Here is a 20,097-nt window from a genome sequence, read left to right on the forward strand (position 1 = left end):
AGTGTGAACATTAGAAAGTAAAACCGAGATTTTCTGTGACCCTCCCCATCCTACTATTGTCCTTCCCATCCCAGGAGGAAACTGCTGGGTCCTTCTGGAATATGTTGGTCCCAGGTGATTTTCTGTGCTGTTACGTTCATCCGTACACATAGATTGGTGTTTTTGTTTTACATGATGTGTGAGGCTTTTTATTTTAGTTACGCATGTAACTAAACAACAACAAACAACCTTGTTTGCATTTAGTAAGTATTGAAGACTTGAGTGAGTGTTATCTAAGTTTGATGAACTGGCAGGCTTAAACCCACCGAACTGTGTTCTCTCACCGATCTGGAGGCCTGGGGTCCAAAATGAAGGTGTCGGCGGGGCCACGCTCCCTCTGAAGGCTTGAGCGCAGGAAGCTTCCTGGCTGGGCACACCTGTGGTGGCTTGTAGCTGCCTCACTCTGGTCTCTGCCTCCTCCTTTGTGTGGTGTTGTCTTCCCTTCTTCTCTTCTGGGGGTTCTGTTTGTTGGATCCGGAGCCCACTGGGACAATGCGGCGCGCTCTCCTCGCAGGTGCCCTTCGTGACATCTGCAAAGAGCGTTTTTCCAAATAGGGTTCCCGTTTGTGGCATCTGCGGATTAGGACTCCACTATGTATTTGCGGGGCCACTGTGGGACCACATCATTATATCTATACTTCACACGTAACCTTGGGCTTCGTGGAGCTGGCATCCCAGTGACGTGGCTCTGGCCGTGTCCAGTGCTGCCCTTTCCTTATTGGCCGATGTGTGATTTGCTTTCATTTTGCATAATTACAAATAGGGCTTCAGTGAACATTTTGTCCATATCTTTTGTGTATAAGGTCAGTGGGACTATCAGGCTGAAGGGTGTATGTATTTTCTGTTTTACTAGATTCTGCCAAACTGTTTCCAAAATGAATATACCATTATATATTCACTGAATACCGTTCAGTTCCTTTTCTTCCAGATCTGCACATCAACCAGATTTTATTAATCAAAGGCATTTTACCAATATGATGGACAAAATATCTTATTGCTTTATTATGCATTTTCCTTATTATAGTGAGATGGAACATCATTTCATATATTTATTGGCCATTTGTATTTTCCTCTTTGGTGAATTATCTATTCATATCCCTTCCCCATTTTTTTCTGCTGGTTTTCTTGTCTTTTTCTTATTGGTTTGAGGAGTCTCTGTGTATTCTGGATTGAGAAAGGCAGGGGCTCTGGAGCCAGACTTCTTGTGTCCGAACCCCGCCTCTGCTACTTCCTGCCACCTTTGGTGAGTCTCCTGACTTCTCTGTGCCTCCATTTCCTTGTGTCTTACGTGAGGTTAATAATAAGCCCTACTTCCTAGGATTATTGGAAGGATTAGGTGAGTTGGCCCGTGTAAAGTGCTCAGCACAGGACTGGCACAAGTTCAGTGCTCAGTGAGTGTCGGCCATTATATTGTTCCTTGATTCGACTCTGGCTGAGTTTCTGGTATCAGGCAAGGCTACATGAGGAATGCATGCTTACATAAACTGGCCAACAGATTGAAAGCAATTCTTGTCAAAATCCCAGCTAGAGTTTTTATAGAAACAGACAAGCTGATTCTAAAATTAATACGAAATTCAGGGGACCCCAAATTGCGAAATTGTCTTGGAGCACCTGCGTGGCTTGGTAGGTTAAGCATCCAACCCTTGATTTCAGCTCAGGTCATGATCTCAGGGTCATGAGATCGAGCCCCACATCAGGTTCCATGCTGGGTGTGGTATCGAGCCTGCTTAAGATTCTCTCCCCGCCCACCCCCCGCCCCATGCTCATTCATGCTCTGTCTCTCTCTCTCTCTGTAAATTAAAAAAAAAAATTCCAAACTAATCTTGAAAAAAAGAAAAAGTTGGAGGACTCACACTTCCTAATTTCAGAACTTACTACAAACCTGCAGTGATCGAGGTGGTGTGGCACCAGTATGAAGAGACCTGGAGTTCAGTGGAATAGAATTGCAGAGTCTAGAAATAAACCATTATATCTATGGCCAGTTGACTTTTGACAAAGATGCCAGGACTGCCCAATGGGGAAGGAATAATCTCTTGAATAAACGGTGCTGGGACAGCTGCATATCCAGTTGCCAAAAAATGAAGTTGGACCCTTGCCTCACACCTTATAAAAAAAAATTAACTTAAACTGGATGATAAACCTGAAACCAGAAATCTCATAGAAGTTCATTTTCAGGGGCACCTGGGTGGCTCAGTGGGTTAAGCCTCTGCCTTTGGCTTGGGTCGTGATCCCAGGGTCCTCTCTGCTCAGCAGGGAGCCTGCTTCCTCCTCTCTCCCTCTGCCTGCCTCTCTGTCTACTTGTCATCTCTGTCTGTCAAAAAAATAAATAAAATATTTTTTTTTTTTTAAAAAAAAAGGAGTTCGTTTTCATGTATGTTGTGAGGTGAGAGCTTAGAGTATTCTCAGGTTTTTCCTGCGTGTGCTCACGTCCTGTACATGCAGGTGGCCTTTCGGATTCCCGGGGGAAGGACACTTAGTTTATTAGCAGTGATGGTTTTAATGAAATCATGTAACATCTCCCCAAACAAACATGACCAAAAATACCAAAAACCTAAATATAAAGACCCCCCAGTTAGGAAATTTGTTACTTTCCTAATGGGGGACTTCTAAATACTTACATCCCTTCTCCGGGAGAAGGCAGACCTCACCCGATCTTCATCAGCACCCGTCAGCCAGTGTGCCCGGGACCCGTAGGAGCACCAGCACGTGGTGTCTTTGGTTGAATAACATTCCCCAGTAGCTCATCACTTTTTTTTTTTTCTGTCTTAGCTTACATTTCATGCTACTGAGATTCAGAGAGATAGACTTGTTGATTTCTCCTTGGCTCAATTACATTTTCTGGCGGAGAATGTTTTGGTTTGTATCTTGTACGTTTCTTGTGTAAACAATCCCGGAACCTCCTAGGTCAGGGTATTGTCAGTGACCTTCATTCATCAGTCAGCAGTGTTTGAGTACCTGCTTGCTGCCAGGCACCGTTCCAGGTGCTGGGCATACTGTAGGGGTTAGGCCTGGGCTCGTGATGTCATTTTCTCTGAAGATACACAGTGCATGAAATAATGTCAGATCTCACTGAGTACTCTGGAACAACTACAACCAGTTGACAGGGTAGGGAGGGCCCGAGGAGGTGGCAAGTGGTGGTAGTTTAGATGAAGTGGAAAAGGCCTCACTGATGAGAGGTGACCCGCAAGGAGTGGAGGAAGTGCTGTCAAGGCCAAAAGATCAGGTGTACGAGTCCTGAGACAGAAGAGGACTGAGCTGTCTCTGGGACTCAGAAGGTGGCCTGTGTGACTAGAGTGTGGAGGGTGCTGGATCATATAGGGCTTCTAGTCTAAGCACAAGGCAAAGCTTCTGGAGTAGTATTTTGAAAGCTGAGTTATTGAGCTGTAATTCACATACTGTAATTCACCTATTTTAAAGTGTGCAGTCCAGTGGCTTTTAGTACATTTACAGGGTTGTGCAATTATCACTACAGTCCATTTGATTTTGCTTTTAAAGACTTTGACAGTGAGCACAAGCAGGGGGAGGGGCAGAGGCAGAGGGAGAAGACAACTCTCCACTGAGCGGGGAGCCCAATGTGGGGCTCGATCCCAGGACCCCGAGATCATGACCTAAGCCGTAGGCAGAGGCTTAACCCACTGAGCCACCCAGGCACCCCCACTACAGTCCATTTTAGAACATTTTCATCATCTCAAAAAGAAACTGTACCCTTCAGCTGTCAGTCCCCTGATTTCCCTCTTACAGATATCTCATATAAATGGAGTCATATAACGTGGACTTCACGTGTGGCTTCTGTTACTGAGCACAGTATTTTCAAGGTCACCCGTTGCTTTCAGAACTGCTTCTCCGTCCCTTCTCCCCCCGTCTTTCCGTCTCCACCCCTTTTCCCTCCTCCTCTTCCTTTCGCAGTGTGTGCGCTCATCTCACAGGGAGCACACTTCTGCCTTTGCCCTATGCAGCTTCTTTTCTTTTCTTTTCTTTCTTTCTTTCTTTCTTTCTTTCTTTCTTTCTTTCTTTCTTTCTTTCTTTCTTTCTTAGTTATTTATTTGAAGGAGGGGAGGGCAAAGGGAGAGACTCTGAAGCAGACTCCCTGCTGAGCAGGGTTAGAGCCCAACACAGGGCTTGATCCCAGGACCTTGAGATCATGACCTGAGCTGAAGTTAAGAGTTGCTTGCTTAACTGACTAAGCCACCCAGGCGCCCCTGCCCTAGAAAGCTTATGAGTTTCCCCTTTCCTCGGAAGGCCACGGACGCCATCATTAAGCCCCCTTGGGGGAACGTGGCCAGTGTTGTTTACTGTGTTGTCATAGGCGCATGTTAAAAAGAAACCCTCTGGCCGGAGTGCTGAGCAACAGAGATGCTCTTCTAAGTTTGTCATTTTGAGAAAAGCTTCACAGAAATAGGTTTCTTTATTTTAGGAGCTCACTGCTTTCATGAAGTTGACCTACTGTTCTAATTCCTTGATAAGTATCTAGACTTTCCTCCTCTCAATTATGGATAATAAATCCCATTTAAAGGTTCACGACAGGAAAATCTGTAGTTAATAGTATCTTAAAAATCATACAAATCCACGCTAACATTCTACATCCTCGCAGGCTCGGGCTGTGACAGAGCCGCGGGCACATGTGGTAAGGAACGAGCTCTTGAAATGGCACCTGCAGATTTTCAGAGAAACCACACTTCTCCAGAAACCGTGTACTTGGGCAGAACTCCACAGAGCTATAATGATCACGACTGCGTGGTACTGGGTCAATCAAATAGAACGAGAGTCCAGAAAGAAACCCTTATTATGTCCTTGGCCAGTTGACTTAAAAAAAGTCTGGAAGAAGAAATGTCTTTCCGTGAGCTGTTTGAGTGCTGCGGATTTTAAAGTACTATTACATAAGGCTGGCACATATAGCATGGAGCGCTGGGTGTGGTGCATAGGCAGTGAATGCTGGGACACTGGAAAGAAAAAAAAAGTGAATAAAAATTTAAAAAAGAAGAAGAAGAAAAAAAGAAAAAGAAAGTACTAATACATAAGTGACCATTGCTTTCATGAGAATTGCTCAAATAACAGTTCCAGTAATGTATCGCCACAAGATAGATACACAGAGCCTCCTTTTAAATTTTACAGCTTAAAGTCAAATGGAAATTATAGACCTGAAATCCTCTCCAAACTGTTGATGAGCTGGATTAAAAAGTGTATGTGTGATGACGGTAGGTCCTCACACGTGGTCCTCTCATCAAGCCACCCCCTGGTGTGGTCTTCACACTGAGGCGCGTTGGTGCCCCAGAAGCCTTCCCAAGGAGGCGGCAGGCGTGCTTGCTTTAAGGGAAAGACTTGCCATTGCCTCAGCTTCCAGATGTCCTGAATGATGGTGGACTAAACCTGTAGTCGTGGACATGATCTCCTTTCCCACCGATCCCTCTTTGTTTAAAAAAGTACTGAAGTAAAATTCACAAAACCTAAAATCGGCTGTTTGAACACATGCACAGCGTTGGGCAACCACCGTGTCTATCCGGTCCCCACACATCTCCATCCCTCCAAAGTAAAACCCCTTGTCCTCCATCCCCTCTCCCCTTGCCCCAGACAGTCACCAATGTACTTTCTTTACCAGTTGATTTATCTACTCTGGGTATTTCGTGTAAATGCCATCATATAATACGTGACGTTTTGTCGTTCATTTAGCAGCATGTCTCGGAGGCTCACCCACCGTATAGCCAGCATATTGGTGCTTCGTTCTCTTTATGACCGCTGTGCCGTTGTATGGATACACCACGCTTTGCTCATTCATCGGCTGACGGCTGCTTTCTCACAGCTATTGAGAATAAGGTTGCGATGAACATGGATGTGCAGATGCCTGAGATCCTGATTTCATTTCTTGCAGATAGAAGCCCAGAAGTAGTGTTGCTCGATCCAGCGGTAGTCCTATTTTTGTCTTTTTTTGAGGAAGCACCATACTGTTTCCATGCTGGCTGTACCTTTTTATGTTCCCTCCAACAGTGTGCAAGGGTTCCCCTTTCCCCACAACCTTACCAGCCTATTCCCTTTTGTGTGTGTTTTTAAATAATAATCATCTTAACAGCTGAGGTGGTCTCTCATTTTGATTTGGGTTTTCCTGATGATTAGTGATGACGAGCTCATCTTTTCATATACCTCCATTTCTTTGGAGAACTAGCTAAGTCCTTTGCCCATTTTCTAACCAGATTACTTGTTGCTTTGCTACAGAGTTGTAGGATTTCCTTACGTATTTTGTATATGAACCCCTTATCAGATATATGATCTGCAAATATTTTCTCTCATTCCATACATTGCCTTTTCATTTTGTTGACTGTTTGCTTTGCTGTGCAGAAGCCTTTTGGTTTGATACGGTCGCGCTTGTCTGTTTCTGCTTTTGTTCCCTGTACTTTGGGTATCACATCCAAGAAATCGCTGTTAGGTCTGATGTCAATTTTTTTCCTGTTTTTTCCCTAAGGGTTTTTTGGTTCCAGCTTTATGTTCATGTCTTTATTTTCCAATTAAAAAAAAATTATAGCCCTTCCAGTAGGGATGAAGTAGAACCTCATTGTCGTTTTTATTTGTGTTTCCCTGGTGACTGAGGAGGTCTTCATACATACCGAATGCCAGAGTTTCATCAGATACTATTTACAAATATTTTCTCTCATTTTGTAGGTTATCTTTTCAGTTTTTGAAAATGTACTTAGATTCACGGAGGTTTTCAGTTTTGATGAAGTTTAATTTACCCTTTTTCTTTTGTTTCTCATGCCTTTGGTGTCATCTCTGAAAATTTGTGGCCTTAAAATCTTAAAAAAAATAATAAAAAATAAAAAAAATTTGTGGCCAGATTGATCTGTTTTGCGGTAATTTTGTATATAGCCAACCTCCTTCTTCTGCATGTGGATATCCAGTTGTCCCAGCAACATTTATCAAAAAGACCATTCTTTTCCACCACTGAATGGTCTTGGCACCCTCTTGAAAATCAATGGCCATAAATATGTGGGTGCTTTCTGAAATCTCAATACTGTGACATTGATGTGTGTACACACACACACACACACACACACACACACATTCTTTTAAAGATTTATTTATTTATGTATTTGACAGGCAGAGATCACAAGGAGGCAGAGAGGCAGGCAGAGAGAGAGAGGCAAGCAGGCTCCCCGCTGAGCAGAGAACCCGATACGGGACTCGATCCCAGGACCCTGAGATCATGACCCGAGCCGAAGGCAGCGGCTTAACCCACTGAGCCATCCAGGCGCCCACACATATTCTTGATATATATGTATATATATCTCACACACATACACACACACACACTTAATGCCAGTATCACACAGGTTTGATTACTCTAGGTTTGTAGTGTGACTCTTCTAATTTTATTTTTCCCGTTCTTTTGGCTCTTTGGGCCCCCATGTAATTCCATCTGAATTTTAGGATCAGTTTATCCATTTCTGTAAAAAAAAAAAAAAGGGCAGTTGAAATTTTGGCAGAGATTGCATAGAATCTGTAGGTTGATTTGTGTCATATTGCCATCTTAACCGTAGCAAGTCTTCTGTGACAATGGAGTGTTCTGCTTAGACTCATTATGGTTTCAACACTGTTTTGTGGCTTTTAGTGTACAAATCTTTACACATCCTTTGTTAAACTTATCTCTAAAAGTTTTATTCTTTTAATGCTTTATAGTGAAATCACTTTGAGTTTTGTGTATGGATCTTGTGTCCAGCAGCTTTGCTGGGCTTATTATCTCTAAGAAGTTTTTTTTTTTTTTTTTTTTTCTTTTTGTTTTTCTTTTGGTGGGGGATAGGTCTGGGTTGTTAGGGTTTTCTGTATGTAGGGTCATGTCATCGTTGACTAGAAATAGTTTTATTTCATTCTTCACAGTCTGTCTAGGTGAGATGATCAAGTGCTTTATTTCCCTTTGTTCTATTAGTTTTGGGTATTTTAGTGATTGGTTTTTCTTATATTGAGTTACCCTTGCATTTCTGGAATGAATCTTACTTTGCCATGTTTTATAGCCCTAGTATGCTTCTGGATTTGATTTGCTAGTGATTTGTTGAGGATTTTGTGTCTCTGTCCATAAGGGTTAAAGGTCTGTGGTGAATTTATTATTTAGTTATCTTGTGGTGGCTTTAGTATAAGGTACTACTGGCTTCACAGAGTGACTTAAGAAGTATTCTGTCCTCTGTTTTTGGGAAGACTTTAAGAAGGATTGACTGATTTTTCATTATTTCTTTTTCCTTAGATTCACTTAGTCAAGGTATAGTATATCATTGGTTTTTAATACAATGTTCAATGATTTATCAGTTCAGTATACTACCCGGTGCTCATTTTTCTTTAAATATTTGGTAGAAATCACCAATGAGGACTTCTGGTCCTGGGATTTTCTTTCTGGGAAGTTGTTAAATCCTGATTCACTTTGTTTATTTGTAGGTCTAGTCAGATTTTCTGTTTCTTCTTGAGTCAGTTTTGGTGGTTTGTGTATAAGAATTTGTCCATTTCATCCAGGTTATCTAATTTATTGTAATATAATTTTTCATAGTGTTCCTTTATTCTTTTTATTCCTGTACAGTTGGTAGTAATGTCCTCTCCTTCATTCTTGAATTTAGTAATTTGGGTCTTCTTTCTTTTTGTCTTGGGTTGGTCTGTTAACAGTTTGTCAGTTTTGTCAAAAGAATCAAATTTTTGGATTTGTTTTTTCTCTTTTTTATATTCTCTATTGCAATTATTTATGCTCCAATTTTTATTTTCTTCTGCTTGACGCGTAGGTTTAGTTTACTCTTTATCTAATTTTTTTTAAAGCTTTTATTCATTTATTTGAGATAGAGAGAGACAGAGAGCGCACGCAGAGGGAGAAGGAGAGACAGAATCTCAAGCGGACTCCACACTGAGTGTGGTGCCCAATGCGGGGCTCAGTCTTCTGACCCCGAGATCATGACCTGAGCTGAAATCAAGAGTTGGACCCTTAAATGACCGAGCCACCCAGGGCCCCTATTTAATATTTTGATGTGAAAGGCTAGGTCGTTGATCTGAGACTTTTAAAAATGTCAATGTTTACAGCTAGAAATTTCCCCTCCAGCACTGCTTTCACAGTAACACATAAGTTTTGGTATGTTTTCTTTCTTTTTCATTCACCTCAAGGTATTTAATAATTTGCCCTGTGATTTCTTCTTTGACCCATTATTTCAAGTCTTCCTTTCTGATTTTCTGTCAAACTGTTCTATCTATGATTGAAAGGATGGTATTGAAATCTACAACTATTATTGTCAAATTACCTATTCTTTGATTTTTGCCTTTTTATTTATTTATTTATTTATTTATTTATTGCTGCTTGTATTTTGGGGCTTGGTTACTGGGTTCATGTACATTTAAAATTTTATCTTCCTGCTGCATTTATCTGTTCATGATTACAAACTGTCATTCTTTGACTCTTGTAACCATGTTTTTCTTGACGTGTGTTTTATCTGGTGGTGCCATAGCTCCTCCGCCTCTCTCACAGTTGCTGTTTGTATCATACTTTTACCCGTCTTTTTACTTTCAACCATTTTCTACTTTTGCTCTTAAATTTCCTTTACTACTTCTAATAGTAGGAACAGTTACACTAAAGTCTTGATGTCTAAGGAAAGAAACTATTAGAAAACCGTTACATAGTATGCTGTGTGATAGGAGTGAAAGGAGTCTGTATTTTTAGAGGAGTCCGGTTGTGCTGAAAAACCCAATAGTTACGGAGTAAGAACCATGCTTATATAAAATATTTTGTCAGTATTATACTACTTTCAGTTCATAATACACTCCCACACTCTCTTGGGAACATAATCTCGGTCCATCCCTGGGCAGTGTTATTTATGGTTACGGTGCCAGGTTGATAGTGGTGGAAACCAAGGCCTGAAGCTCCCACGGGTCGTGCCCAGACTCTGGAACCCCCAGGGCCATGGGGTCCGTTTTATCCTGCAGATCGAGGCTGAACACCTCACCCCATTAATCTTCAGGTCCTTCAGTCGTCTGAAGGAGAGTGAATGGAACTGGTCTCTCGTTTAAACCTTGTACATTCCGCTGTCATCCTCACAGGGGTTGTCAGAGGCCTTAGAGGGGCCTCAGGGACTAAGACAGGGGCACCATAGTCCTGATGTGACATCCCTGAGCTGTGAAGTGGCTGCTGTATTTTGTTACTAAATGTGTTCCCATGCTGTCCCCCTTCTCCATTTTAGCACGACGGGACCATGGCACCACAACCAAGAGGCCAGGGACAACCCGAGCTCCGCCAAAGCCTGCAGGTAATATGGCCCCTCTGAGGAGAACATTTATATTCCAGTGTCCTCTTTCAGGGAAGGATTTTGGAACCTGGTGCTTCTGCGTGACTTTTTCTTGGAGTTGTTTCAGCTTTCACCAGATGGGCCACTTTACTATTCAGACATCCTCACTCATGTGAGCAAAACAAAAAAGTAAACCTCACCTTGGGGTGGGGGCACAGTCATTGCTCCCATCTGGGAACTTGTTACTAGTACTTTCTGAGCATGCTACCGTGTTTCTGGAAGTGGATGGCTACCATTCTTCTGGAGAGGCAGTCATGACCGAAGAGAGAGTTACCCCTGCTCTGTGATTTGCACTCATGTCTTCACATTTCCACTCTCAAAGGGCTTCTTTGTGACCATGCAGCCTCCCTGTTTGTCTGGTCTGTGGACTCTGCACTTGGTTTTGAATCTTGAGTCAGTGCATGTAATCAGTGAGTAGACAGTTAAAATGGTCTGTTTGCATACACAGCATACACAGAAATAGAAATTAGTTGAGAAGATGGTAACACAGTGCAAAGAGAGAGCAGCAACTCGATTCATCTGTTGGTATTTTCATTACCAGTGTCTGTGGGAGTCGGAGCCCAACTTAAACTTCTTTGTCTGAACTCACCAATTGTGTCGATCAGTCGAACCCAGGAGTGTTTTGCGTTTTTCAGACTCTTGTACCAGTTGTTAATCAGTTGGCTGTTTCCTTTGTGTTTTGATGCTCACCGAAGGTGCGTTTGGCTTGGCCGATGCTTTGGATGACCCAGACGACGGCCGCAGGAAACCGAGCACGGGGGGAGGAGGTAAGTCGGAGCTGGTTGGAAGCACTGGCCGGCACAGCAGCTCCCCGAACCTTGTAGTAGCTCATTAACTACAACAGCCCGCAGCGCTCCCCTAGGACTCAGGGTGCTTCAAGGCATAGAACGCTAAAATAGTAGTTCTCAAACTTTTTGGTCTCAGGACTCCCAGCATCGTTGAGGATCGCGAGGGCTTTTGTGTTCGTGGGTCACGTCTAGCAGTATTTCTCATCTTTGAATGTAAAAGAAAACAAATCTTAAAATATTTATTTATTTAAAATGAACAATAATAAAGTGTCATATCTGTTAACAAACAACATATTTTTTATGATAACTGCTTGGCAAGACAAAAACAATTACGTGACAAGACCTTTATGTACTTTTTTTTTTTAAGATTTTACTTATTTATTTGACAGAGAGAGATCACAAATAGGCCAAGAAGCAGGCAGAGAGAGAGAGGGAAGCAGGCTCCCCGCTGAGCAGAGAGCCCGATGCGGGGCTCGATCCCAGGACCGCGAGATCATGACCTGAGCCGAAGGCAGAGGCCTAACCTACTGAGCCACCCAGGCGCTCCACCTTTGTGTACATTTTTGAGAATTTCTAAGACATCTTGGTGGAAGAGTCTGTATGTTGTTGTGGGTTGTTCATGCAGTTTTTTCCAGTGGTAGCGTGTTGCAAATTGTACTGCAATACCACAACCATTGATCGATACACTCGTTCCAACTCCCAAGGTTTATCCGTCCTTGCATGTGTGTTGAGGCGTACACAGTTTTGTCACATGTTAGAGCGATTCCAGTGTGTTCTCTTACACACCCACCCCGGGTCAGGAGTTTGGGTTCTGTTTGGCAGGGTCCTCCACTCCGTGTTTTCTGCGGAGCTGCAGGTGGGCTGTCCGCCAGGGCTGGGGGCTCATGTGAGGTCTGAGGCTGGGTTCGTTTTCCATCACTGCAGTAATGAATTACCACAAAGTCGGTCACTAACCAACACCTGTGTTTTATATTCCTTGAGGTCAGAAATCTGAAATGGCTGTCATTGAGCTAAAGTCAGTATCAGCATAGCTGTGTCCCTCCTGTTGGTTTCCTTGCCTTTTGGCTCATGGTCCTTTCTCTCCATCTTCAGAGCCAGCAGTGTAGTATAGCATCTTCAGGTCTTTCTCTCTCTTTTTTTAAAAGATTTTATTTATTTATTGGTCAGAGAGAGAGAGAGAGAGAGAGAGAGAGAGAGTACATGAGCAGGGGGTGGGGAGTGGCAGGCGGAGAGAGAAGCAGACTCCCCGGGGAGCAGGGAGCCTGACCTGGGGCTCAATCCCAGGACCCTGAGATCATGACTTGAGCCAAAGGCAGATGATTGACTCACTGAGCCACCCAGGCGTCCCTGACTCACACACACACTCTCTCTCTGTCTCAAAGACCATTGTGATCGCATCGAACCCATCCAGATAATCCTGGATAGTCTCCCCATCTCAGTATTCTTTAAAAAACAATGTAAAACCTTTCGCCACGTGTGAGGTAATGTATTCTCAGGTTCTTAGAATTAGGACACTCCCGTCTTTGTAAGGGGAGCTTTGCATTTCTACCACGTCTGCCCTCTGGCTCACAAATACTCGTATCCCTCCCACTTGCAAGAGACATTCAGTCTGTCTCAGCTGCTTCAAAAGTTTCAGCTCATTACATCATCAACTCAGATTCCAAAATCTTAATTTCATCAGCACAAATGTCCCAAATATCACCTAAATGATCTAAATCAGGGGTAGGTAAGGCCTGTAGTCCTCCGTATATACACCTGTGAAACTCCAGAAACAAGTTGATCCCCCAGATACGATAGAGGGGTGGGAAACAGCAGTTACAGACATTCCGTTTACAGAAGTGAGAAAATGAGGCAGTGTCCCCCACTCGCTCACATGCGCTCTCTCAGATAAATTGACAAATCTTGAAAAAAGGGAGAAAATGTAAGGCATGAGAATTTTACCAGTTTCCAGCAATTTCGAAATCCAGCTGGGCGAAGTGCATGAGGTTCCAGGCCCGGGGACATTTGCGGTGGTTCCCAGCTGTGCACTCGGCTCGCAGCTCTGTCCTCGGCTCATCCTTCCCTTGTCACAAAGAATAGCACAGGTTTGCAGCCGAGTTGTTCTGTTGGCCTAGTTTCTGCCTATAGCATTTTGGGAGGCTAAGAACCTTCTTTGATTTTGTTCTCTGTCTGTCCCTCTTACTTCCAAGCCGCCCGTGTTCCTGCTGCTGTAAATGCTCCAGAACCTTGCAGATTTCCCGTGTGTGTCACGGAGATTGCTCCTTTGGACAAGAGGCTCCTTCATAGATCTTTCCACTGAGGCGCCTGATATGTATAATCTCTTCAAAGAGCCTTGTGTGTGACTAAAACTCTGACCTTCTGAGCCCTCCAAGGCCCTACTAAAAGGTTGGCCAGCCATGCCGTTGGCTTTCTCTTCAGAGCGTGCCCTCTTGGCAGTGAATTCTATAGCACTCTTTGCAGTCGGGTTAGGATAGAACCTTCCCAGCCCTTCCATGCTGCTGACTGTGCGCTGGGGAGTTCTGCCTTCAGTCCTGTCGTTCTCTTGCATTGGACTCCGGGCAGCAGGAGGAAAGGAAGCCAAACCCTTAACACTTTTTTTTTTTTTTTTTTAAATCTCCTCAGCTGGCCTTTCCAAGTTCGTTATTTACAAGTTCTGCTTTCCACATAACCACAGGATGCGTCATTCAGCCAAGTTTTCTGCCACCTCATAAGGATCTTCTCTCCGCCCGCGCCCGTAGCGCGCTCCTCACCCTTAACATCCCGGTTCCCATCCACAGACTTCGCGATGCTTTAAGGACTCCCTGGTATGCTGTGCGTCTTCTCCACCACGTTCTTGCCATCTTCCCGAGTGCTCGCTAGCCGGCACTAGCTGTTAAGATCCGTATTTCTGCTCACCGGCTGTTCGAGGCAGCCCCGGCGATTTCCGTCAGGGTTAGGGCATGACTGCGCAGAAGTCCTTCCAGCCGTTGTCTGTTCCGCGTCTAGGTCTTTATTACGGCAGTGCTGAACCCTGCTCCTGAAGGCTACAGTTTCTTTTCGCTGCTGGAGCAAATGACAGCGGTGTGCGGGCTTTAAAACAACCCAGATGCGTCACGTTACGAGTCCTGGGGGTCAGAAACTCGATTTGGGTTTTGCTGGATCAAAATGAAAGGTCCGGAGAGAGCTGCGTTCCTGCGTGAGGCTCTGGGGAGAAATCTGCTTCCGTGCCCTTCCCCGCCTCGGCCAGCCGCCCCTTCCCCGATCCTCAGAGCCAGCAAAGTAGCCTCTTCCAGTGTCTCCCTCACTCTCACCCCTGCTTCCCTCCTCACCTCTCCTCCCCCCATCTCCTGCCTGTCTCTCTCCCCACCCCTTGGGCCTGCCAGGATGTTCCAGGATAATCTTTTCATCTCGAGGACTTGAGCTTCATTGCATCTGCACGGTCCCTTTTCCCGTGCGAGGTGACCTAGTGGCGAGCTTGGTTCTGTTGGCAGAATTCACTTCTGTGCAGCTGTAGAGCTCATGGCCATTGCTCCGGGGTCTGCGCGAGAAGGTGCACCGCCTCCCTTTAGTGTCCACGCGGGGAAGCTCAGGCTTAGCGCCCGGTGGAGTGAGAATCCCGCGGGACGCTGTCCCTTTCGAGGGAGGGACTCGGTCCTGCTGACTGGCATCCGAATTAGAGCTGTGGGAATCCCTTTGCCGCTGCCTGATCTTGGGAATGACAGCGGATCCTCCCGCACTCCTGGGGCTGGGACTACTCAGGCCGTGGGTGGGAGCGGGGCGGGAATGCTCACAGCCGTCCGCGGGTTCTGCCCACCATCTAGGACATTAAGGGCAACTGGCGTTCTCTCTCGACTGCAGAATCCAGTGCCTCGTCCTACCGTTCGGTGCTCCCCGCCCTGGTTCCCATTGGGGGGGACACTCGGTGCACATGCCCTCGCATTCGCAGCACTGGGAAAATGTCAGCCCTGGTAAAAGGGCAGAGCCTGCCCGAGGAGGGTTATCAAAATGGTTATGACCTCACGGACCCCCCAAGGATTCACGGAACATTCTTTGAGAACTACTGGCCAAGCGCTAGTTATCAGACCTTAATCAGTTTTCCCTTAAATGGGTGATTTCCTCCCCATGACTGTGCCGTGAGCATGTTAACTGTGGAGCCGGGGCAAGCAGCAAGTCCCTGTAGGTGTCTTTGTTGTGTCAAGCTCTGCCTTCACAACTTCGCTTCCGTGGGTTGTCCTGTAAATTAGTTCTAGCTTTCTGGATGGCGATTTGCTGAAATCTTGGAGCCGTTCTGCATCCGAGCATTGTCCCTCTAGGTGCCCTTCTGCACCTGGGCAGCTGCCTCGTGTCCTCCATCAGCACCGAACGCAACATGCAAACCCCACGGCGAAACAGTTCTGAGCGCTCGTGCGCTGCAGCCAGTGTGGGAGCGGGAGTGCTCTCTGCAACCGACATGGCAAGAGTCAAGTCCCACAACAGAATCTGCTTCTGTGAAAACACGCGTGCACGTCTGAAAAGACTGAGTAGCCACCTCAGAGGGCGCCTTTGAGGCTGACTCTACTATTTGAATTTCTTTCAGTTCTGTACCACTGGATTATTTTTATATTGAGCATATATTACTTTTATAGTAAACTTAAAAAAACACTAAAGCCACCTTTACATGAGGAAAAGCTCCGGGTCATGGTCACGTCCTCCTCTCTTTGTTCGGATGAGAAGGACTTGTCCAGGGTTCTGCTGCAAAGCTAGCGGGCCGACGGGACCGGAGCCTGGGGTCCCGGCTCTTCCCCGGCATGCTGCTGCTGCAGGCACTGGCGCGGGGCGGTTTAGCGTCAGGGGCACACCCTGGCTGGCAGAGCCTTGGCAAGGGCCTCTTCTGATCCACAGGCCAACCTGCCCCGAAGTCTTACCATAGTACCTCAAAACCCACACTGTAAGCTTCGGTGTGTAGTGATCACTGGCCTGCTTGGCAGTTTGCCCATGGAAGATCAGATCCACTGATCTAGAAAGATGAGAATGGGACTCTGGTCTTTAAGAGGGAAGCGCAGTGTGAGAACAGAAAAGCAGTGACCCCAGGCCCTCTAGAAAAGTTGTGTTTTATACCCTCATCTCCAAGAGGCAGGGATGTTTGTCCTGTAAAGATATCCTCTCTGTGTGATTTTTCAATGTGCCACCAACCGTGAGGATCAGGAAAGAACATAAGCTTATTTCTGGAAACGACTTGTGTAGCCCACCTCACTCCTCGATGTTCTTACTTCCTGCCCTTCTGCCTGCTTTGCTCCTTAGTTTTTAAGATCGATAATAGACATTCCAGGGCCCTGAACACCAGTCATTTGTGTATCAGATCATTTTTTTCCCCCAGAAATGACCTTGATGCTCAAATCAGTGTTTAACTATTTTTTTTTAACTATTGGACGAAATTGTGAGCTCGTGAAGGTGTAAGACATCGTGTGTACCCTCTACCCACTTTCCCCAGTGGTAACCCTGCACATTTTCCTGGGTTAATTTCTACTCACGTGTATGTTTGTGTTTCTACTTCTGTGTGGTTTGTCACCCGGGTGGGTGCGTGTAGCCACCACGACAGTCCACACGGAGAACGCTTACATCACCGTAAAGATTCTCTTGCTGCCCTTTTATGAACACTATCACCTTCCTCTCTGAAACCCCCCATCCTGTCCCCACCCCCTAACCTATGTTCATTGGTAGAATCTGGCAATTTAGGAAATGTTGTGTAAATGGAATCATATAGTATGTAATGTTTGGGGATTGGTTTTCTTTTTGACTAGCATAATTCCCTTAAAATCTATCCAAGCTATTGTAGGCATCGAAAGTTAGTTGCTTTCCCTTCCCAAATAGTGTTCCATGATGTAGATAAACCACAGTTTATGAAGGTCATCGCCAGTTTTTGGTTATTAAACATTTATACGCAGGTTTTTGTATGAACTTGAGTTTTTCCATTCTGTGGGGTAAATGACCAGGAATGTGATTGCTGGATCATATGGTAGTTGTAGGTTTATGTTTTATTTCGTATTTATTTTTATTTGTAAATGAAAAAAATTATTTATTTGACAGAGAGAGACACAGCGAGAGAGGGAACACAAGCAGGGGGAGTGGGAGAGGGAGAAGCAGGCTTCCTGCAGAGCAGGGAGCCCGATGTGGGGCTCCATCCCAGGACCCTGGGATCATGACCTGAGCCGAAGGCAGGCGCTTCACTACTGAGCCACCCAGGTGCTCCGTTGATGTATTTTTAAAGATTTTATTTATTTGACAAAGAGAGACACAGCGAGAGAAGGAACACAGGCAGTGGGAGGGGGAGAAGCAGACTCCCCGCCGAGCAAGGACCCCAATATGGACCCCAGGATCATGACCTGAGCTGAAGGCAGATGCCTAATGACTGAGCCCCCCAGGTGCCCCATGGGTTTAATTTTTAAAGACTGTTGCCAGCCCGTTTCCCAGAGTGCTTGTACCATTTCACATCGCGGCCAGTGGTGAAGGAGTGATCCACTTTCTCCACACCCTTGCCGGTCCTTCATGCAGTCCTGCTGCTAGGCCTGTGGTGTTACCTCATTGTGATTTTAATTTGCACTTCCCTAATTGTATGTGCGTCTTGGCCATCTGTATCAATTCTTCAGTGAGATGTCTCTTCATGTCTTTTGCCCATTTTCTAATCAGGTTGTTTATTTTTTACTCTGATTTTTAAGAACTCTCCATGTATTCTGAACATAGTCCTTAGTCATATGTGTGTTTTCTAAGGATTTTCTCCTACTCTGTAGCTTGTCTTTCATCTTTTTTTTTTTATTGTGCTATGTTAGTCACCATACAGTACATCATTAGTTTTTGATGTAGTGTTCCATGATTCACTGTTTATGAAGAACGTGCTCCATGCAGTCCGTGCCCTCCTACGACCCGTCACCAGGGTCACCCACCCCTCTACCCTCCTGCCCTCTAAAGCCCTCCGTTTGTTTCTCAGAGCTCATAGTTTCTCATGGTTCGTCTCCCCCTCCGATTTCCCCACCTTCATTTTTCCCTTCCTTCTCCCCGTGTCCTCCGTGCTATTCCTTATGCTCCACAAATGAGTGAAACCATATGATAATGGACTCTCTCTGCTTGACTTATTTCACTCAGCATCATCTCCTCCAGTCCCGTCCATGTTGATGCAAAAGTTGGGTATTCGTCCTTTCTGATGGAGGCATCATACTCCATAGTGTATATGGACCACATCTTCCTTATCCATTCGTCCGTTGAAGGGCATCTTGGCTCCTTCCACAGCTTGGCGACTGTGGCCATTGCTGCTATGAACATTGGGGTGCACCTAGCCCTTCTTTAAACTACATTTGCATCTTTGGGGTAAATACCCGGTAGTGTGATTGCTGGGCCGTAGGGTAGCTCTATTTTCAACTTTCCGAGGACCCTCCATGCTGTTTTCCAAAGTGGCTGCACCAGCTTGCATTCCCACCAACAGTGGAGGAGGGTTCCCCTTTCTCCGCATCCTCACCAGCATCTGTCGTTTCCTGACTGGTTAATTTTAGCCATTCTGACTGGTGTGAGGTGATATCTCCCTGTGGTTTGGATTTGTATGTCTCTGATGGTGAGTGATGTAGAGCATTCTGTTGGCCATCTGTATGTATCCTTTGGAGAAATGTCTGCTCATATCCTCTGCCCATTTCTTGATTGAATTACTTGTTCTTTGGGTGTTGGGTTTGGTAAATTCCTTATAGATTTTGGATACAAGCCCTTTATCTGATATGTCATTTGTGGATATCTTCTCCCGTTCTGTCAGTTGTCCTTTGGTTTTGGGGACAGTTTCCTTTGCTGTGCAAAAGGAAAACGATCTTGATGAAGCCGCAATAGTTCATTTTTGCCCTTACTTCCCTTGCCTTTGGCGATGTTTCTAGGAAGAAGTTGCTGCGGCTGCGGTGGAAGAGGTTTGCTGACTGTGTCCTCCTCTAGGATTTTGACAGATTCCTGTCTCACATTTCAGTCCGTTTCAGTTTGTTGAGGTTGGATTTCTGGTCCAGGATACAATCTGTTCGTGAAAGTTCCCTGCATGCTTTAACAATTACTTGTGCTGCGACTGAGCGGAAGGTCCCGTCACACCAGCTACGTCCTGTTCAGTTGATTGTGTTGTCAGTTCCCTGTCAGTGCGGGGTTTTATTCTGGTAGTTCTGTCAAGTGCTGACAGTGGGGCATTGAAGTCCCAGCTTAATTTTGGACTTGTTGCTCACTCCTTTTAGCTCTAACAGTTTCCTCTCTGTGTGTTTTGACACTGTTGTTTGGCTAGGATTGTTCTGTGTTCTTGGTGGACTGACCTTTTGTCATGATGTGACATCTCCCTTTATACCTAGTTAGAAATCTCCTGTCATGTCTTACTGTATTTTTTATAATTTTTATACTCTTTCCAGAAGATTCAGACTTACATTCCTTTGATCCACAGACAACCCCAAGGCCTTATCCAGAAAAGACAAGTAATGCATTGTAAATTATCTGGGCTGTTCGAGGATTACCTTATTGATCTGTAAAAGTCACTGATGTTTTTTCCCCCCACAAATATTGCTCTTCTATCAGCGCTTGCCATAGCGAGTCCTGTCTTTGCCTTTCTTCTCCTTTAAATTTCCTTTCCCTTCCTCAACCTGCAGTCATAGAACAGTTTGTGGCACATTCTTTAAGCTCAAGAAAATAAATTATTGGAAAACTCATGCACGTCATGCCATGTAATTGTTGTGAAAGGAGTCTGTATTTTTAGAGGAGTCCGGTTGTGCTGAAAAACCCAATAGTTACGGAGTAAGAACCATGCTTATATGAACTATTCCGTTGGTATTATACTACTTTCAGTTCATAATACACTCCCACACTCTCCTGGGAACATAATCTCGGTCCATCCCTGGGCAGTGTTATTTATGGTTACGGTGCCAGGTTGATAGTGGTGGAAACCAAGGCCTGAAGCTCCCACGGGTCATGCCCAGACTCTGGAACCCCCTGGGTCATGGGGTCCATTTTATCCTGCA

At 45.1% G+C, this 20,097-nt stretch overlaps 1 protein-coding gene across 1 annotated transcript in view; it reads left to right on the top strand.

Annotated features, from left to right (window-relative positions):
* CD99L2 (CD99 molecule like 2) overlaps window positions 1–20,097 on the top strand; it is a 91,954-nt gene that overhangs the window by 51,066 nt on the left and 20,791 nt on the right. The window contains exons 3-4 of the mRNA XM_059385932.1: window positions 10,227–10,292; window positions 11,027–11,098. Coding sequence (XP_059241915.1) covers window positions 10,227–10,292; window positions 11,027–11,098 — 138 coding nt within the window. The remainder of the gene's footprint in view (window positions 1–10,226; window positions 10,293–11,026; window positions 11,099–20,097) is intronic.

This window comes from Mustela nigripes, chromosome X, assembly GCF_022355385.1.
Source record: "Mustela nigripes isolate SB6536 chromosome X, MUSNIG.SB6536, whole genome shotgun sequence".
In the NCBI taxonomy this organism is placed as follows: domain Eukaryota; kingdom Metazoa; phylum Chordata; class Mammalia; order Carnivora; family Mustelidae; genus Mustela; species Mustela nigripes.